Consider the following 19,728-nt stretch of genomic DNA (forward strand, 5'->3'; position numbering starts at 1 on the left):
TTTTGTGTTTTTTGGATTAATGCCAGCCTTGTTGGGGTCAGGTGGTATCTCATCGTAGTTTTGATTTGCACTTCTCTAATGGCTAATGATCATGAGCATTTCCTCATGTATCTGTTAGCTGCCTGAATGCCTTCTTTGATGAAGTGCCTGTTCACATCCTTTGCCCATTTTTTAATTGGGTTATTTCTCTTTTTTCTTGTTGAGGTTTTGCAGTATCTTGTAGATTTTAGAGATGATGCTGATCGAATTTGTTGTAGCCAATTTTTTTTTTTTCCCAGTCTGTAGGTTATATTTTTACTTTCTTGGTGAAGTCTTTGGATGAGCATAGGTGTTTGATTTTTAGGAGATCCCAGTTATCTAGTTTTTCTTCTGGTGTTGGTACATTGTTAGCAATGTTTTATATACTGTTTATGCCATGTATAAGGACTCCCTATTTTTTCTTCCATGATCTTTATTGTTTTAGATTTTATATTTAGGTCTTTGATCCATTTTGAATTAGTTTTTGTGCATGGCGTGAGGTATGGGTCTTGTTTCATTTTTTTGCAGATGGATATCCAGTTATGCCAGCACCATTTGTTAAAGAGACTGTCTTTTCCCCGTTTAATGGACTTTGGGTCTTTGTCAAATATGAGCTGCTCATAGGTGGATGAATTTATGTCTGGATTCTCATTCTGTTCTGTTGGTCTGTGTATCTGTTGCTGTACCAGTACCAGTCTGTTTTGACTACTGTGGCAGTATAATAGGTTCTAAAATCAGGTAATGTGAAGCCTCCTACTTTGTGCTTCTTTTTCGGTAATGCTTTATTTATCCGGGGTCTCTTCCCTTTCCATATGAAGTTGGTGTTTTGTTTCTCCATCTCATTAAAAAATGCCATTTGGATATGAATTGGGATTGCATGAAATAATAACTTTTAAACTGCAACCTGGTACTAGTAAAGTATAGTAGAACTGCGTTCAGTTTATAAAGTAAGCCTGCCTGGGTCAAGTGAGTTGGGCTGGGCCTTTAGTGCTCTTATTGATTTGGAAGAATTCAAGTCTTAGGGAATCAGTAGAAGCTTCAAGAAAAATGGGAATCACCACTGGGGTATATATATTTATGTTTGATAATCATGAAAAATTATTCTAGATTAACTATACACTTGACTAAACTTTTAGAGGGTTAGGAGTCTCCTTGAGGTATCCAAGGTGTCCACAGGAAACTTAAACTCAGTGTTTCCAAAATTGAACCATACCTGTGCCGACTTATCTGATATTTTCTCTCTTGTTTCATAGTACCATCTCAGTTTAAGATATCCTTCAGTTTAAGACTTTAGAAGTCTCTCGTGACATCGCACTAAAGCATGATGTGTGTTCAGCCTCTCCTGCTGTCCTTGTTCCTTTAGGCTTAAGTATTAGTGAGTTTACTGCAGTTTTCTAACCACAGAAAGCATACATGCATGCTTTTGTACACATTGATTCCTCTCTCTTTCTTTTTCTGCTAGGATAATTGCTGTTACTCTTTCAAGTCTCAGCTCAAGCCTTTCCTTGGCAAAGCCTTCTCTGGCTTCCTAGCAGAGTTCATTATACCCTGAGCTTCTACTGTGTCTTGTACATATTTTGAGTTGTGTGCATATCCCCCACCTGTACTAAAATTTAAACTGTAAGGAAATGGACTTACTCATCTCTGATCCTCAGTGCCTGCAGTCTGTTTTTCTGTCCTTAAAATGTAATGTCTTTTAGTAAATAGAGAGTATATTTGTGGAATAAATGAAAACCAATGTTTATTGTTAGACTTCATACTGGTTCCTTAATATTCTTCTTTCCCAAATGCTCATTGTCAATTTTAAGTCTTTTTAATGAGTGCTCATCTCTTCTGCCTTCCCTTTTTCTTCAGTTCCTGTTATATTTGCTTTTCCTGTGTTCAATAAATGACCTTGCATTTAATTGGCCTTTCTACCCTCTAGTGCTCTTGGAGTTTGCTTCCTCTTCCAGGATTTTAAGCCATCTACTACTTTTCATATAACCAGGACTTGAAATTTCAATTCCCTGAAGTCTTCCCATAAAAACTAGGTACACAAAAGAAGTAGATGGTACCTGGCTACCATCAGTGATCACCCTGACAGAGAACACACTAGAGAGTTCATGATGGACAGGAGAAAAGTGGGGTGCAGAACTCAAATTTTAGTAAGAAAGACTAGATTTAATGGTCTGACTGAGACTGGAGAAACTTCAGAAGACTTGGTCCCCGGACTCTCTCTTAACCCAGAACTAAAACCATTCCCGAAGCCAACTCTTCAGACGAAGAATAGACTGGGCTGTAAGACATAAAATGATAATTGTGAAAAGTGTGCATCTTGCTTAGTTCAAGTAGATACATGAGACTAAATGGGCAGCCCCTGTCCAGAGTTGAGATGAGAAGGCAGAAAGGGATAGAAGCTGGTTGAATGGACATGAGAAATTAGGGGTGGACAGGAGGAATGTGCAGTCACATTATAGGGATAGCAACTAGGGTCACATAACAATGTGTATGTAGATTTTTGTATGAGAAACTAACGTGAGCTGCAAACTTTCACCTGAAGCACAATAAAAAGAAAAACTGGGTACAATTTTGTTGTGTCTTTCCTTAATCCAGCCTGTCAGTACATGCAGTTTCCATTACTCATTCTTTATCCTCTGCCACATCACATACTTTTTCCTCTTTGCTTGCTCAGAGGTATACAGTCATAAAGTCTGACTTGAAAGGGGCTTTAGAAGATCATTATTCTAGCTTCCCGCTCAGTGCAGGAATCAGCACTATAGCATGCCACCTGACAGTTACTGGGCTTCTCTGCTTGAGTATTTCCAGTGATGGGACTCTCACCTCTTCAAAAGGCTGGATTCAGTTTTTGTTAGATAGCTCTAATCCTGAAATAAAATATCTTAATTCTGTCAAAATATGCCTCTCTGTTACATTCACTGGTCCTCATTTTTCTCTGGAGATTTATATCCTTATGACAGACTACAGATATTTGAATATGCTTTGCTGTCCCTTGACCCTCTGATCATGCAATAGGCTAACAGTGTTGGGGAAAAAGTCAGATTTCTTTAACTCACAGAGTATTGGAAAATAACTTCCAGAAGGATTGGAGACATAAATATAAGACATGAAACCATAAAAAAAACTTGGAAAAAAATTAGATGCTTTTTTTTTTTTCTTAACCTCAGGGTGTGGAAAGATTTTCTAAGCTTTAAAATTAAGAAAGAGGCCGTAAAGGAAAAGATCGATGGGGCTATGTAAAACTTGAAAAGATGAGTGGCAAATTAGGAGAACGTTTGCAGTACTAGGAAAATACATTTGCAGTACACATGACAATCAGCGTATATCCAGCAGCTCTTGTTAATAAAGAGACTGCAACAGCAACAAAAATACCCTGACACACAAATGGGAGAGAATCATGAGTTAGTGGTTTGTGCAAACGTCTTAGAAATGGCCAGTAACCTGAAAAAATTGTTCAAAATACCAGAAGTCAAATTAAGATGTTAGTTTTGCCCATCTAATTGACAAAAACTTAAAAGCTGTTAACACCCTGTGTTGATGACTGTGTAATGAAATGGGCACTTTCATAGACTAATATTGGAAATGTAAGCAGGTACAGTTTTATTGGACAGCAGTGATGGTTCAGTGGTAGAATTTGCGTCTTCCGTGTGGGAGAGCCAGGTTTGATTTCCAGCCAATACACCTTATGCCCAGCCACCACCTGTTTGTCAGTGAAAGCATGTGTGTTGTTATGATGCCAAACGGGTTTCAGTGGCACTTCCAGACTAAGGCAGACTAGGAAGAAAAGCCTGGCGATCTTTTCCTGAAAATCAGCCAGTGAGAACCCTGTGGGTCCCAACAGTCTGATCCGCAACCAGTCACGGGGCTGTCATAGGACCAGGCAGTGTTCTGTTCTGTTGTGCCTGGGGTTACCATGAGTTGCAGGCCAACTCATTGGCAGCTAACAACAGTTTTTTTGAGGGACAGTTTGGCAATATGCTTATAGCTTTGACAGGTTATTACACTTCTAGGAATTGGTCATAAGGAGATTATCGGATGTACAAAATGATTTATGCCTATACAGCTGTGTCAGTTTCGGAAGCAGATGCTGAAAAGGATTTATTAGGACAAGAGATTTATTGACGGACAGGGAAGGAGACCTAACACCTGTGAAGAAGGAAAGATGAAGGGAATGGAAGCAGGATTGGGCATGATGCAGGTACTTAAATCTGTGAAAAGCAGCAGGAGTGTCATGAATTGAATTATGTCCCCCCAAAAATGTGTGTATCAATTTGGCTGGGCCATGATTCCCAGTATTGTGTGGTTGTCCTCCATTTTGTGATGGTAGTTTTATGTTAAAGAGCATTAGAGTGGGATGGGAAACCCTGCTGGCTTAGTGGTGAAGAGCTACAGCTGCTCATCAAGGGGTCAGCAGTGTGAGTCTGCCAGGCGCTCCTTGGAAACTCTGTGGGGCAGTTCTACTCTGTCTGATAGGGTCGCTATGAGTCAGAATCAACTTGACAGCAATGGTTTGGTTTGTTTTTTTTTTGGTGTAACACCCTTACTAAGGTCACATCCCTGATCTACTGTAAAGGGAGTTTCCCTGGGGTGTGGCCTGTACAACCTTTTATCTTAGAAGAGGTAAAAGGAAAGGGAAGCAAGCAGAGAGTTGGGGACCTCATGACACCAAGAAAGCAGCGCCAGGAGCAGAGGGTGTCGTTTGGACCTGAGGTCCTTGCGCTGAGATGTTCGCAGACCAAGGGAAGACTGATGACAAAGACCTTCCTCCAAAGCAGACAGAGAGAGAGAGCCTTCCCCTGGAGCCAGCTTCCTGAACTCAGACTTCTAGTCTACTGAACTGTGAGAGAATAAACTTCTTTGTTAAAGCCATCCACTTGTGGTATTTCTGTTACAGCAGCCCTGGATGACCAAGAGAAGGAGTAAGCAGAACTGCACAGAGAGAGCCTCAGATAGCAATGTGGATCTGATAGTCTTATCCAACCCTGTGGAGAGCTCTGGGGCAAAGATTGCCAGTTAGAAGAATCCTGTGTTGGGCAGAAAGGCCAGGCTTTATCTAATACCTGCATTGTGCTTAGTTGTTGATTAGGGCTTCGGATTTCTGACAAGTTCCCAGGAAGTTATACATAAGAATCACCTGGGAATCTAGTTAAACTGTAGATTCTGATTCAGTATATCTGGGGTGGAAATGCAAATTTTTGGCAGGGAGCTTATTAAAAATGCAAATTCTCAGCAGGGTTCAAAACAGAATGAACTCATTCTAAGTCCTGCTTTATATAAAGGTAAAAACTGTGGAAAGTGAAGTTAAATTGAAGCCAAGTCAGGATTCTGTTCCTCTGAAGCTCATTGTTATATCATCTAGGGAGAGGATATGAGACAGTTTCAGGAATGTCTGTGCCCATGCCCCCAATGCTGAAATTTCAAAGACAGTGGAGAACTTGATATTCCTCCAGCTCTATCCCAGGGTGCTCGCAGAATTTTTTCTGTTGTTGTTTGCTGTGGCCTAGTAGGTTCTGACTCATGGTGACCCTGTGTACAACAGAATGAAACACTGCCTGGTCCTGCACCATCCCCACAATCGCTGCTCTGTTTGAGCCTACTGTTGCAGCCGTTGTGTCAGTCCATCTTGTTGAGGGTCTTCCTCTTTTTACAGACCCTCTGCCAAGCATAGCATCCTTCTCCAGGGACTGGTCCCTCCTGATAACATGTCCAAAGTAGGTGAGACAAAGTCTCGCCATCCTCTCTTCTAAGGATCATTCTTCTTCCAGGACAGACTTGTTCATTCTTCTGGCAGTCCATGGTATATTCAGTATCCTTTGCCAGCACTGTAATTCAAAGCCATCAAATCTTCTTTGGTCTTCCTTATTCATTGTTCAGTTTTTGAATGCATATCAGGTGATTGAAAATACCATGGCTTGGGTCAGAGGCACCTTGGTCCTCAAGGTGACATCTTTGCTTTTTAACATCTTAAAGAAGTCTTTTCAGCAGATTCGCCCAGTGTAATATGTGGTTTGATTTCTTGACTGCTGTTTCCATGGGCACTGATTGTGAATCCAGGTAAATTGAAATCCTCAACAACTTCAGTATTTTCTCTGTTTATCATAATGTTGCTTATTGGTCCAGTTGTGAAGATTTTTTTGTTCTCTTTATGTTAAGATGTAATCCATACTGAAGGCTGTGGTCTTTGATTTTCTTCAGTAAGTGCCTCAAGTCCTCTTCATTTTCAGGAAGCAAGGTTGTGTCATCTGCATATTGCAGGTTGTTAATGAGTCTTCCTCCAGTACTAATGCCCTGTTCTTCATGTAGTCCAACTTCCTTGGATTATTTACTCAGCATACAGATTGAATAAGTATGGTGAAAGGATATAACCCAGATGCACGCCTTTCCTGTTTTAAACCATGCATGCTATACCCTTGTTCTGTTTGAACGACTGCCTCCTGGTCTATGTACATGTTCTGCATGAGCACAGTCAGGTTGTCACTGATTGAATTGTGTCCCACCAAAATATCTGTCAACTTGGCAAGGTCATGATTCCCAGTATTGTATGATTGTCTACTGTTTTGTCATCTGATGTGGTTTCTCTGTGTGTTGTAAATCCTATCACTATGATGTAATGAGATGGATTAGTGGCAGTTATATTGATGAGATCTGCAAGATTAGATAGTATCTTAAGCCAATCTCTTTTGAGAGAGTAAAGAGAGAAGCAAGCCAAAAGACACAAGGGGACCTCATACCACCAAGAAAGCAGTGTCGAGAGCAGAGTGCGTCCTTTGGACTTGATGTTCCTGTGCTGAGATGCTCCCAGACCAAGAAAGACTGATGACAAGGCCCTTCCTCTAGAGCTGACAGAGAGAGAAAGCCTTCCTCTGGAGCTGGCTTCCTGAACTCGGACTTCCAGCCTACTGAACTATGAGAGAATAAACTTCTCTTTGTTAAAGCCATCCACTTGTGGTATTTCTGTTACAGCAGCCTTAGATAACCAAGACTCGAGTGTTCTGGAATTCCCATTCTTTTCAATGTTATCCATAATTGTTGTGATCTGCATAGTCGAATGCCTTTGCATAGTCAATAAAGCACAGGTAAACGTCTTTCTGGCACTCTTCTGCTTTCAGCCAAGATCCATCTGTTCTCTTCTGAGTCTGGCTTGAATTTCTGGCAGTTCCCTGCTGTATCTGTTTTTGAGTTATCTTCAGCAAAGTTTTACTTGGATGTGATATTAATGATATTGTTCAATAGTTTCTGCATTCTGTTGGATCACCTTCCTTTGAAATGGGCACAGATATGGATCTCTTCTAGTCGATTGGCCAGATTTCTTGGCATAGACCAGTGAGTGCTTCCAGAGTTGTATCCATTGAAACATTTCAGTTGGCATTCTGTCAGTTCCTGGAGCCTTATTTTTTGCCAGTGTCTTCAGTGCATCTTGGACTTTTTCCTTCAGTACCGTCGGTTCTTGATTATATGTTACCTGCTGAATGGTTGAATGTTGACCAGTTCTTTTCGGTACAGTGGCTCTGTGTATTCCGTCCATGTTCTTTTGATGCTTCTTGTGTCATTCAATATTTTGCCCGTAGAATGCTTCTCAACTCAAGTTTTAGAAATTTTTCCTTCAATTCTTTCAGCTTGAGAAATGCCAAGCGTGTTCTTCCTTTTTGGTCTTCTAACTCCAGTCTTTGTACGTTTCTTTATAATATTTTATACTTTGTCTTCTCCAATGAATGACCTGTTTTGCAAGACCAGTGACCTATTTCCAATGAATAGGTCATTGGTCTTGCAAAATTTTATGATGCTATCTCCGTTGTCATTTCTATCACCAAGGGCATATTTTCCAACTACTTATCCTTCTTTGTTTCCAACTTTCACATTTCAATTGCCAGGGATTATTAATGCATTTTCATCGCATGCTTGATCAAGCTCAGGCTGCAGAAGTTGGTTAAAATCTTCAGTTTCTTCATCTTTGGCCTTAGTGGTTGGTGCGTAAATTTAAATAATAGTTGTATTAACTGGTCTTCTTTGTAGACATATGGATATTATTTTTCCCTATGATTTTTCTATTTTTCAGATATTCTCTGTGATTCATTAAATACTACAACTCTTGTTTTTCAAAATTCGTAAGCATGTGTTAGGCTTTGTTAGGAGTTAAAGGCATTGTATTAGTTTTTCCCTTCTGCATAGTAGGTATGTAGGTGTAAATACATATCTGTTTTGCATATGTATGATGTATATATGTATTTAATAACTACATAAAAAGAAAATTGACTAATTTTGGATGTTGATTTTCTCAGTCGCCTTTTCCTTTGAAATGAGATTGTGAGTGCCTGGTATGAATTAGTGCTTCTCTTTGGATAGGCCTTAAGGTCAAGGGTCATGTCTTACTGCTCTTGAGATCCCAGTGCCCCAAAATAGTCATTTGCTCGTAGGTAGTCAGCGATGGAGTGAACCTGAATTCCCCTTGTAGATTGTTTTTTTTTTTCGTTTTAAATGTAGAGTTTCTTAACTCTACACCGAGCTCTTTTGGCTGCTAGAGGGACTCTGTCCACTCTTATCTTTGTGTTATTTTACCTTAAACACCGTCCTGTTAATTAACTGAAAACTGTTTTTGTTCTAAAACTTGTTTTGAAATTTTGACCAGTCATGTAGTACTAGTAGGAAATATTAAAAACATCTATTTATATTACTTTTGTATGACTCATTCAAGCTTCCTAATCAAAACATTTATCCACAGAGTTTTTAAGTAGGCTTTTTGGCAGGTATTCAGAAACATCGGAAGTAAATAAACAAAAGCCATGTTCGATATGAACTTACACAATTGACAGAAACTTAGCCTACACTTGATTAGTGAAACTTTGATGGCAAATAAGCACAAAACCTATATTTTTTTCTAAGCAAATTTTCGTTATCAACCAAACTGTTTATTAAGCAGCATTTCAGAAAATTTAATGAAATTCTATCCATTATAGTAAAACCAAATACTACTTCTTACAAGTAATTTTTAAAAAGTTTAGTTTTCATTAAAGTTCTATAGTTGATTGGTCCAAATAAAATAAAAACCAGTTGGTGTCAAGTTGACTCCAATTCATGGCAGCTTCACGTGTGTCAGAGTAGAGCTGTGCTCCGTAGGGTTTTCAGTGGCCGATTTTTCGGAAGCACGTGACAGGCCTTTCTTCCTAGGCACGGCTGGGTGGACACGGACCTTCAAACTTTCAGTTAGCGGCAGAGTGTGTTAAATGTGTGTGCTACCCATACAAGCCTTCGTTAGCCTTCAGTTAATTAGATGTGTGGCGTATCACAGTAGACTCAGATACCCTGACGTGAGTAAATATACCTACTTGTCACTTATTGGCTATCTCGTTATCTGACATTTTGCATTTATGACAATAGTAAAAAATATGCTATCTGTTTTGCTCATTAACTACATACGCCTGGTAGTAATAAACGCTGAGGTGTGCGGCACAAGTAACCCTGGCTGTGATGGTTAAGGTTATGTGTCAACTTGGCTGGACCAGGCTTCTCAGTGGTTTGGCAGTTATGTAATTATGTAGCCCTTTTTCATTTTGTGATCTGATGTGGTCATCTTCCATTTTTTCATAATACCGATTTTTGTATAATGACCTGGTCTTTGGAACCTACCCATGTCTGTGAGGACTGCATGTAAATGTTACATGGGGAAATAACACTGCTAGGCCAGGTCTCTGGGAAGGATAAATGGTGACTTGAGCATGGAATGCTCTATTGTCTTGTTTAGTTGAGCATTTCTCAGCTAACAAGCATCATGTTAGAAAAATGTGTTGGTAACTCCTCAGTGTTTGGAAATGATGTTACCTGTAGTGATTAAGCATAAGACCAGCCGGCAAAAGCTTATTTTACCCATAATGTACCTGAGGAAGAATGTTCTTACATTCTGGAAAAACCAGTCGTGATGCACACTAGGCTGTTTGTGTGGGATTGTATTCATAATTCTAATGGGGTGGGGGTGGGGTTTCCAGGAACATCACACCCCGTGCTCCTCTCGTGGACAAAACTGTTAATTGCTGCATAGTTCATTGATTGTAATTAAAAACTAGGGGAGCGCTTAAATATTATTTTTGTTTTGTGCTATTGAGTTGATTCCAACTCATAGCAACCCTATAGGACAGAGTAGAACTGCCCCATTGGCTTTCCAAGGCTATAATCTTTATGGTAGCAGATTGCTAGGACTTTTCTCATGTGGAGCTGCTGGTGGGTTTGAACCGCTGACCTTTAGTTACCAGCTGAGTGCACCCATATATATATATACTATAAAGCATAGCTTAGCTGCTAACCAAAAGGTTGGCAGTTTGAATCCACCAGCCGCTCCTTGGAAACCCTATTGGGGTAGTTTTAGTCTGTCTTCTAGGGTTACTATGAGTCAGAATCTATTCGACAGCACAGGGTTTGGTTTTTGTTTTTTTACTGTGGTACAGTAAAGACTGCAAAATCCGGAACCTCTGTAAGGCGGAAACCTGTCAGAGAAGGAAAACTCAAATATTTTCTTTTAATAGAGAGTTATAGAAAAGTGTTGACAGCACCCTGACAAAGGCGGAAAACTTGCAAGACCTGTAACAACAAGGCAGTCTTGTCAAATTCTGAATCTCACAGGTTTCACTGTATACGTTGAATATTACGTATTATTTATTTATGCAGATACCTATCCAGCAAGGAAACTACAATTTTAGACTTGAGTGAGTAGTGTAGACTTTAAGTCAAAACTTGATGATAATGACAGTATTTGAATATTTTATTAATGTAAATATATTATTTAGATTTAGACTTTTTCGAGGTAGTGCTTGTACAGGCAAACCTTGAAGATATTGTGGGTTTGGTTCCAGACCACGGCAGTAAAACAAATATCACAATAAAGTGAGTCACACAGATTTTTTAATTTTTCCAGTGCATGTAAAGTTATCTTTATACTGTAGCCTATTAAATGCGTAATAGCATTATGTCTAAAACAATGTACATACCTTAATTAAAAAATACTTTATTGCTAAAAAAATGCTAACCATCATCTGAGTCTTCCACAAATAGTGATTTTTTTGTTAGTGGAGGGTCTTGCCTTGATGTTGATGGCTGCTGACCGATCAGGGTGGTGGTTGCTGAAGATTGGGGTGGCTGTGGCAATTTCTTAGAGTAAGACACCATTGAAGTTTGCTGCATCGATTGACTTTTCCTTTCATGAGAGATTTCTCTGTAACATGCGATGTTGTTTCATAGCATTTTCCCCACAGCAGAATGTCTTTCAAAATTGGAGTCAGTCCTCTCAAACCCTGCTTTATCAACTAAGTTCATGTAATGTTCTAAATCCATTGTTGTCATTTCAACAATGTTCGCAGCATCTTCACCAGAAGTAGATTCCACCTCAAGAAACCCACTTTCTTTGCTCATCCGCATGAAGTGAGTCCTTATCCTTTAAGATTTTATCATGAGATTGCAGCAATTCAGTCACATGTTCAGGCTCCACTTCTAATTTCCAGTTCTCTTGCTTTTTCTACCACATCTGCAGTCACCTCCTTCACCGAAGGCTTGAGCCCCTCAAAGTCATCCGTGAGGGTTGGAATCAACTTCTTCCAAACTCCCATTTATGTTGCTGTTTTGACCTCCCTTGAATCATTAATGTTCTTAATGGCATCTAGAATGGTGAATCCTTTCCAGAAGATTTTCAATTTACTTTTTTGCCCAGATCCATCAGAGGAATCATTACTGTGGCAGCTATAGCCTTATGAAATATATATTTCTTAGATAATAAGACTTGAAAGTTGAAATTACTCCTTGATCCTTGGGCTACAGAATGGATGTTGTGTTAGCAGGCATGAAAACAACATCAATCTTGTACCTCTCCATCAGAGCTCTTGGGTGACCAGACGCATTGTCAATGAGCAGTAATATTTTGAAAGGAACCTTTTTTTCTGAGCAGTAGGTCTCAACAGCGGGGTTAAAATATTCAGTAAACTCTTTTGTAAACAAATGTGTTGTCATCCAGGCTTTGTTGTTCCATTTGTAGAGCACAGGAAGAGTAGATTTAGCATAATTCTCAAGGGCCCTAGGATTTTCAGAATGGTAAATGAGCATTGACTTCAACTTAACCTTCTGGAGATTTGTGAGACATACTTCCCAGTCAGTTTTTATGCCTCTGGAGTTTAATGCATTTAGCCTTAAGGCTGGAGCCTTTTGAAATCCCTGAAACTCAAAAATCCTGAGTGGGAGCCTCATTTTTGTGTAGTTTGAGCATTGTCATAGGTGCTATGTCCTGAATATGTGAATTTTCTAAACTTTTGACAGGTTTGCCATTATTTCTGTAAGATAAGCTTCCTCACTGTTTCCCAGTCACTGTGTTCTGGAGAGAATGTGCTTACTGTGAGAATGAACTTCGTTCAGTCATAGTGGCCATTTTCTCCTTTATGCCATTCATTGTTTCCAGGTGTTACTGGCTCCCTTCTTTTCTAGCTTCTGAACAGTAAATAATGCCTTTCTAATGAGGACTAACACATTGCAGTGGTCCTTTTCAAAAGACTTGACCTTGTATAAGTTATTCTTACCATGCTTTCGTTGACTTATATTGGTAGGATTTACTACATCCATAATGTAATCCCAGATAATGGATATCAAAATCCATAACTCATAGCAAAAATTCTGAGTTGGTCCCTTAATCGGCATGCCTTCCATTAGTGAAAATACATGGTATGGACAAAAAAATTCAAAGGCGAAAATAATTGGGTTACCAAAGGGTTAAAGTCACAAGCTGCATTAGCCACTAACAAAAGTCAGCCTGTCCTTTGACACTTTGAAGCCAGGCATTGACTTCTCCTCTCTAGCTATGACAATCCTAGATGGGCGTCTTCTTCCCGTATGAGGCTGTTTCAAGTACATTGAGAACCTGTTGTTGAGTGTAGCCGCCTTCATCAATTATCTCAGCTAGATCTTCTGCATAACTTGCTGCAGCTTCTACATCAGCACTTGCAACTTCATGTTGAACTTTTATGATATGGAGACGTCTTTCCTTAAATCTCATGAAACAACCTCTGCTAGCTTCAAACCCTTCTTCTGCAGCTTCCTCACCTCTCTCAGCCTTGATAGGATTGAAGAGAGTTAGGGTCTTGCCCTGGAGTAGGCTTTGGCTTAAGGGAATATTGTGGCTGATCGTCTATCCAGACCACTAAAACTTTGTCATATCCGTGATAAACCTGTTTTGCTTTCTTATCATTTGCGTGTTTGCTGGAGTAGCACTTTTCATTTCCTTCAAGGACTTTTCCTTTGCATTCACATCTTGGCTAACTGTTTGGTGCAAGAGCTTTCGGCCTATCTCAGCTTTTGCTGCGACTTTCTCACTAAGCTTAATCATTTCTAGCTTTTGATTTAAAGTAGAGACATGCGACTCTTCTTTCACTTGAACACTTGAAGGCCACAGTAGGGTTAATAATTGGCCTAATTTCAATATTGTCATGTCTCAGGGAATAGGGGGCCCCAAGAAGAGGGAGAGAGGGGAGCAGCTGGTTGGTGGAGCACTCAGAGAACACACATGTTTATTAAGTTCATTGTTTTATATGGGTGTAGATAGTGGCACCCCAAAACAATTACAATAGTAACATCAAAGATCACTGATCACAGATCACCATAACGGATACAGTAATAATGAAAACAATTTGAAATATTGTGAGAATCAACAAAATGTGACACAGAGACATGAAGTCAGCACATGCTGTTGGAAAAATGGTGCTGATAGACTTCTGGGACACAGGGTTGCCACAAACCTTAAATTTGTGAAAAATGCAGTATGTGTGAAGTACAATAAAGTGAAGTGCAATAAAACCAGGTATGCCCGTATTTTAAGTTTTTATTTTTTTCTTTTTTCAGCTTTTTCAAACTCACATGGCAGCGAAAACTTGTATATCCTCTCCAGTATCTGATGATGAACAGGGAGTAAGTATATATTTAGATAGAAGACTGCATATTGTACTCTAAATGCTTCTGTGATTTCAAAATAGCTACTCAGAGAACGAACTGACAGAAACTTCTGTGATAGAGGCTTATGTGTGTACTTAGCTTGAATGTGAATCAGCTTTTATATCGATTGAATTTATAACAAACCAGTGGTGGTTAATTGTGGAGTATCCACATGTCTCTGTCCTACTTGACATTAAAGGAAAATAAGTGAAAACTCCAAGAACGTCAACAACATGTGGTGGGAAGATGACCACTGCTTTTGATGGACATACTTGTAGAAGTTTGTGGATTGTAGAAAACTCTTATTGACAGAGTTTAAGGAAGGAGCTGGATGGGCACCTGTTAGGTGTTGCTGAGTGGGAGGTTTTTATGTTTTTAAGATTCCTTCTGAAACGTTTCTGTATGTGAGGGAAAGTTTTTTGTAATTCACATTAAAATTTATATTTAAAATGAAGTAGCAAACTTTGAAAGAGGTGAGTTGTATATTTTTTAAAAAAGAAAATTCAAATACAAACATAGGTAATTTAATAAGATTAAATAATGTCTCTTAGTTCTGTGTTCGGTTAATTATAGTCTCTTGTTTTTTCCTCTACCTCCGTACATGCAAGGATTCCTGCAGTTTCGATAAGACTTAATTTTACCACCAAACTACCATCTTTTTTGTTTCTTTCTCAGACTGGCAATTCTTTTAAGTCAACAGTCTATTGCATCTTTATTTTATCACTGTCCAGACTTTTTGAGTTACTCTAAATCTGCTTCCTAACGCATTGCGTTGCAGAAACTACTGGCGAGATCACAGGAATCTCTCAGTGACTAAGCTATTGAGTGGCTGTTGCTCGTTCCGCGTTTTCTCTGGCCTCTCTTCTGCATTAAGTCATGGTGACCACACCTTTTTAAAAATGCTTTCTTTATTCCCATGACGTTAAAATCTTACATCTTTAGAACCAGAAGGGATCCTAGAGGCTATTTAATTCAGCTTTCATCTGATAAGCGGTGCTTTCCATGGAAACTCTTAATGAATATTTTTCTCATCCTTTCTTGAAACTTTCATAACTTGAAAACACAGTTTTCTTCCCACGCCTCTGAACTGGTTCATTCCAGTTCGCACCCCTGCTGAGAATTTGCACTTCCATCCCAGATATACTAAATCAGAATCTACATTTTAACTAGATCCCCACGTGATTTTTATGTATAATACGTTTTGAGAACCACTGCTCTACTAATGATTGTCAGGATTGGTCCCTGACTGGCAGTGTTAGCATTGACTGGGAAATTGTTAGAAATGCAAATTCTCAGCAGGCAGAAGGAACTGGTTCAAAGCTCTAGTTTCTTCACAATCTTTTTTCCGTTAACCATAAAAAATAACACGCTTACATGAATAAAAGGGACTCAAGGGCACAGAAGAGAATACAGTGTACTAGTTTTCTATTGCCGCATAAGCCATTGCCACAAATTTAGCAGCTTAAAACAACACCTGTTTTTCTTCCTGTAGGCCAGGAAGCGAGGCACAGTGTAGCTGGCTCTTTCTGCTCAGAGTCTTATACTCAAGTATCAGCTGGGCTGGGTTCTTATCTGGAGGCTGTGGGGAAGAATCTGCTTTCAGACTCCTTCATGTTGTTGGCAGAATTAAGTTTCTTGCTGGGAGTTGACTGGGGAGTTACTGTCAACTCCTAGAGGCAGTTCTCAGGTCCTTGCCATGTGGCCCCCTCTTTCTTCAAAGCCCAGCAAGGAAAACTTCTTGTATTTGAATCCCTCTTATACTTTGAAACTCATTCTTAAGCGCAGAGTAGCTAAAGTGAATAGAAGAGATGATGATGGTTAGAAAATGGGAACATTTTCAGTTTTACTACTTAGATATATTTTCTGTCCTACTCTCTTTTCCTCCTAGGATTCCAATTATAGGGATGTTAGACCATTTGATATTGCCCTACAGGTCATTGCGGCTCTCCCTATGCTTTCACTTAGTAATTACTATTGGACAAATCTTTCTTCCATTATTTGACCTGCTGTTAATTTAATCCAATGTATTTTTTATTCCACTGTGGAATTCCATTTGTTGCTTTTTAAAAAGAGCTTTATGTATCTCTTATAATTCCTTGTCATCTCATCGCATTATATCCTTCTTTATCCTATAGATTTTTTTAGCATATTTGTCATAATTATTTTAAAGTCTTTTTCAGCTAATTCAACATCTGCTTTTCATTTGTGGATCTCTTTGTGTTGACCCTTTTTTTTTTTTTTTTTGATTATGAGTCACATTTTTTGCTTCTTCCTATCTAGTAAGTTTTGATTATACAGTAGATATTGTGGATGGTACATTGGAGAAATTCTGGATTATGTTTTCTTCTTTGGAAGTGTGTTGAATTTTATTCTAGCAGGCAGTTAAATTGTCTTTTGTTCATGTTGTGCTTTGGTTTTAGGCTTTGTTTTGCAGGTCTCTTTCAGCTTGCCTTCAATGCTAGAGAGCATTCCTAATTCCTGGGATGTGGTCCTTTCTCCTAATATGTGGCTTATACAGGTTTTCAGTAGAAAGCCTATGGTGTTTACCAAGCCCTTTTTACTTAGAAAACTTGCAATTCAAACTCTGTCTCCCCAGGATGACACTCTTGACAGCTCTGGTTGGCACCTTCCACTTCTCATTTCCCTCCTGCTGGGCTCTTTGTATTCCTTCTGTACATGTGCAGTTCAGCAGTCAGTCAAATATTTAAGGGGAGCGTGTCTGCAGACTTCAGATTTCCTGCTTTCTGGAATTTTCCCTGTCAATTTCTAGCGGGAATGCCTGCACCAATCTCTAACTGACTTCCCAGCCCAGTAAGACTCCACCACTTTCTTCTTGAGCATCATTTTTCTTGTGCTGCTCTGACAGTGAAGTGCCCTCAGGGAAAAAGTGAGATAAATGTGCATCCCACTTCTTTCCAAAGTCCTGTTCTGTCCAGTGTCTACCTGCCTTTGGTGACTTGAAGGCGTTGCTTATAATTGTTAGTTAGGAAGGTTAGTTTGACATAAATTACTGTTTCTGGGAGTTGGAACTGTATATGTAATTTTGTAGTACATTTTTTTTCACTTGACATTTTAATGTAAAAGTTTTCCAAGTTATTAAAAATGTATCATAATAAACATCGGTAATGATTTTACATGCTCCATTTTGTGAATGAGTTTACCATAGTTTACTTGGATATTTTTTTACTTTTGGAAATCAAATGTTTTGATGCTATAAATCATACTGCACTGTTAGAAATAAGAAATATGTGTTTGGAGTGTCTGGACACAGAATTCTTTTATTACAGATTTACTTCTATCTTGGGTGAAGATAATTGTAAAATCTTTAGTTTCTTTGATAAATTATATTTGTCCTTTCAAATGTGCCTATTTCCTACTTTAATAAGAGTTTTTTTTTTTTTTTTTTTCTTTCACTGTTGTTTTTGTTTTCCTTCAGCAGAAGAAAGAAAATATTCGTTCTTTAACTATGTCTGGCCATGTTGGTTTTGAGAGTTTGCCTGATCAGCTGGTCAATAGATCCATTCAGCAAGGCTTCTGTTTTAATATTCTCTGTGTCGGTAAGTGCCACACTTTTCCTCTATATCATTCCTTCTTGTTTCTTGTGCTCACTTCCCACTTGTCATAAGCAGTTTGATGCTGATGTTACCAGTTTGAGGTCATGACCCCAAGTTTTTTTCAGTTATTTAAATTCTGTCCGTTTTGGCTTTCTTGGCCAGACCGCATTAAACTTTTTTTTTCCCCAAACTTTTCAGTGCTTTCTTCAGAGTGCTGAGTAACTTATCATACGTACCCATTTAAACGCTCTGCTCATGACTCAGTGGACCAGCCTTACCATCTGTACTTTCAGAGACAACCCGGCCTTTGAAATATTTGTGATCCTTGAAATGACCATGAGAATTTAGAGTTACGTTTCTTCTTAGCCATAAAACGCACCTGTGAAGATGTGTCTTTGTTTATTTCAGGGGAAACTGGGATTGGAAAATCAACACTGATTGACACATTGTTTAACACTAATTTCGAAGACCATGAATCCTCACATTTTTACCCACACGTTAGACTTAAGGCTCAGACCTATGAACTCCAGGAAAGTAACGTTCGATTGAAGTTGACCATTGTGAATACAGTGGGCTTTGGGGACCAAATAAACAAAGAAGAGAGGTTTGTGTTTTCTTTTTTTAATAAAACAAGCTTTTGTTATATTGAGAAATTTCCTTTCTTGTTCCAAGGGCTGTGATTTAATTTTCTACTACAGTAATCCATGGTTTTCCTCCCAGACTTTATTACTTTTTTAAATAATTAAGTAATGTTCCATTCTTATTAGAAAATTGACATTTTTTTCTATCCGGTTGTCTAATTTCTTTAGAATAATTTGAATCACATTACTAAAATACATATTTCAGCAAAAATAGTTTTAATTATTTCCCAGTATGCGTGTCAGTCTGTATTAAGTGATGTGTACTGATTTTCAGACAGGATCTTGTCTTGCTGAGGAAAGAACAAAAGACATATGAGGGTAATCATAAGCAGCGACCAAATACATGGTGTGTGCATTTTTTTTGTGTGTGTGAAATTCTAACCAAAACAGCCAGATACATTACTCAGCATTGCAGGGGAGGTTTGATAATGAAATTTTTATTTATATTCTATCTTATGTCATTGTTTCTCCTATTATAAAGGATTGTAAAGACTGGTTATAGACTATCAAATGTAAGCTATGAGAGGGGGAAATAGATTGGGACAAAGCAGTAATGTAGTTTTTTCCTTACCAAAATGTATATATTTTTATCATAAGTAATTTTTCTAGATTCTTAAAGTATTCTTTAGAAGGAAAATATTTTGCAAAAATGACTCTCCGTGACTTATGTTGGCATAGTCTTTTCAGTGCATTTGTGTTCTACATTAAATATGAAGAAATGATTTGTGTAGGCCTTATGAAAGAAGTCAATGATGAGTGGCAGAGGCAAAGCCTGCAACACATTGATTTAAATGTTATTAATACTTACAAGATAGGTACCAACTTATAACTAATTAGTGTATAATAATGAAAGTAATTTTAAATGAACTTAAACATAGGGTGAATATGCTTGACCTGCTGAATAAATTTCATTATATTGTGGAGTAAGACTCACAATAGGTATAACTTTCTATGTAACTTCGTCCCGGAAATAAATTATAACTTAATTTTTCCCGTTTGTGTGTTGAATTGTTTGTTTTCTATCAATTACCAAAATAATACCTATGTTTTATTATATATTTCTGTGAAAATATCAAATAATACAGAGAAATTGCAAACCCACTTTAGCCATCCCCTAGGATGAGTTTGGGTAGTTTTTTTTTTTACTGTCTTCCTAGTCTCTAGAAAAATTTGTGTAAAATTATACCTGTTACAGATATTTTTCCCTGGAATGTTTGGTGGAACTCAGCAATAAAACCATTTGGGCCTGGAGTTTTCTTTCTGAACAGATTTTGGATTATTAATTCATTTTCTTTAATGGTTTTAGGATGGTTCAGAAGGTTTTTTTTGAGACAATTTTCATAAGTTATAATTTTCTAGGAATGTGTCCATTTCATTCATATTTTTGAATTTATTGCCTTAACCGTTGTCTTAGTTATCTAGTGCCGCTATAAGAGAAATAACCGCAAGTGGATGGCTTTAACAAAGAGAAATTCATTCTCTCACAGCCTAGGATATTAGAAGTTCAAATTCAGGGTGCCAGGTCCAGGAGAAGGCTTCTCTTTCTGTTGGTGCTGAGGGAAGGT

The 19,728-nt window shown here is 38.4% G+C and overlaps 1 protein-coding gene across 2 annotated transcripts in view; it reads left to right on the top strand.

The window, feature by feature from the left end:
* The window catches only part of SEPTIN10 (septin 10), a 64,161-nt gene that overhangs the window by 15,962 nt on the left and 28,471 nt on the right, over positions 1–19,728 (top strand). Inside the window, exons 2-4 of one of the 2 annotated variants that reach the window (XM_049856619.1) lie at positions 13,879–13,944; positions 17,408–17,525; positions 17,931–18,126. In XM_049856619.1, the coding sequence (XP_049712576.1) occupies positions 13,879–13,944; positions 17,408–17,525; positions 17,931–18,126 (380 nt within the window). Of the gene's footprint in view, positions 1–13,878; positions 13,945–17,404; positions 17,526–17,930; positions 18,127–19,728 lie in introns of both variants that reach the window. The other variant, XM_049856618.1, reaches the window with a different exon arrangement.

This window comes from Elephas maximus, chromosome 17, assembly GCF_024166365.1.
Source record: "Elephas maximus indicus isolate mEleMax1 chromosome 17, mEleMax1 primary haplotype, whole genome shotgun sequence".
NCBI classification, from domain to species: Eukaryota; Metazoa; Chordata; class Mammalia; order Proboscidea; family Elephantidae; genus Elephas; species Elephas maximus.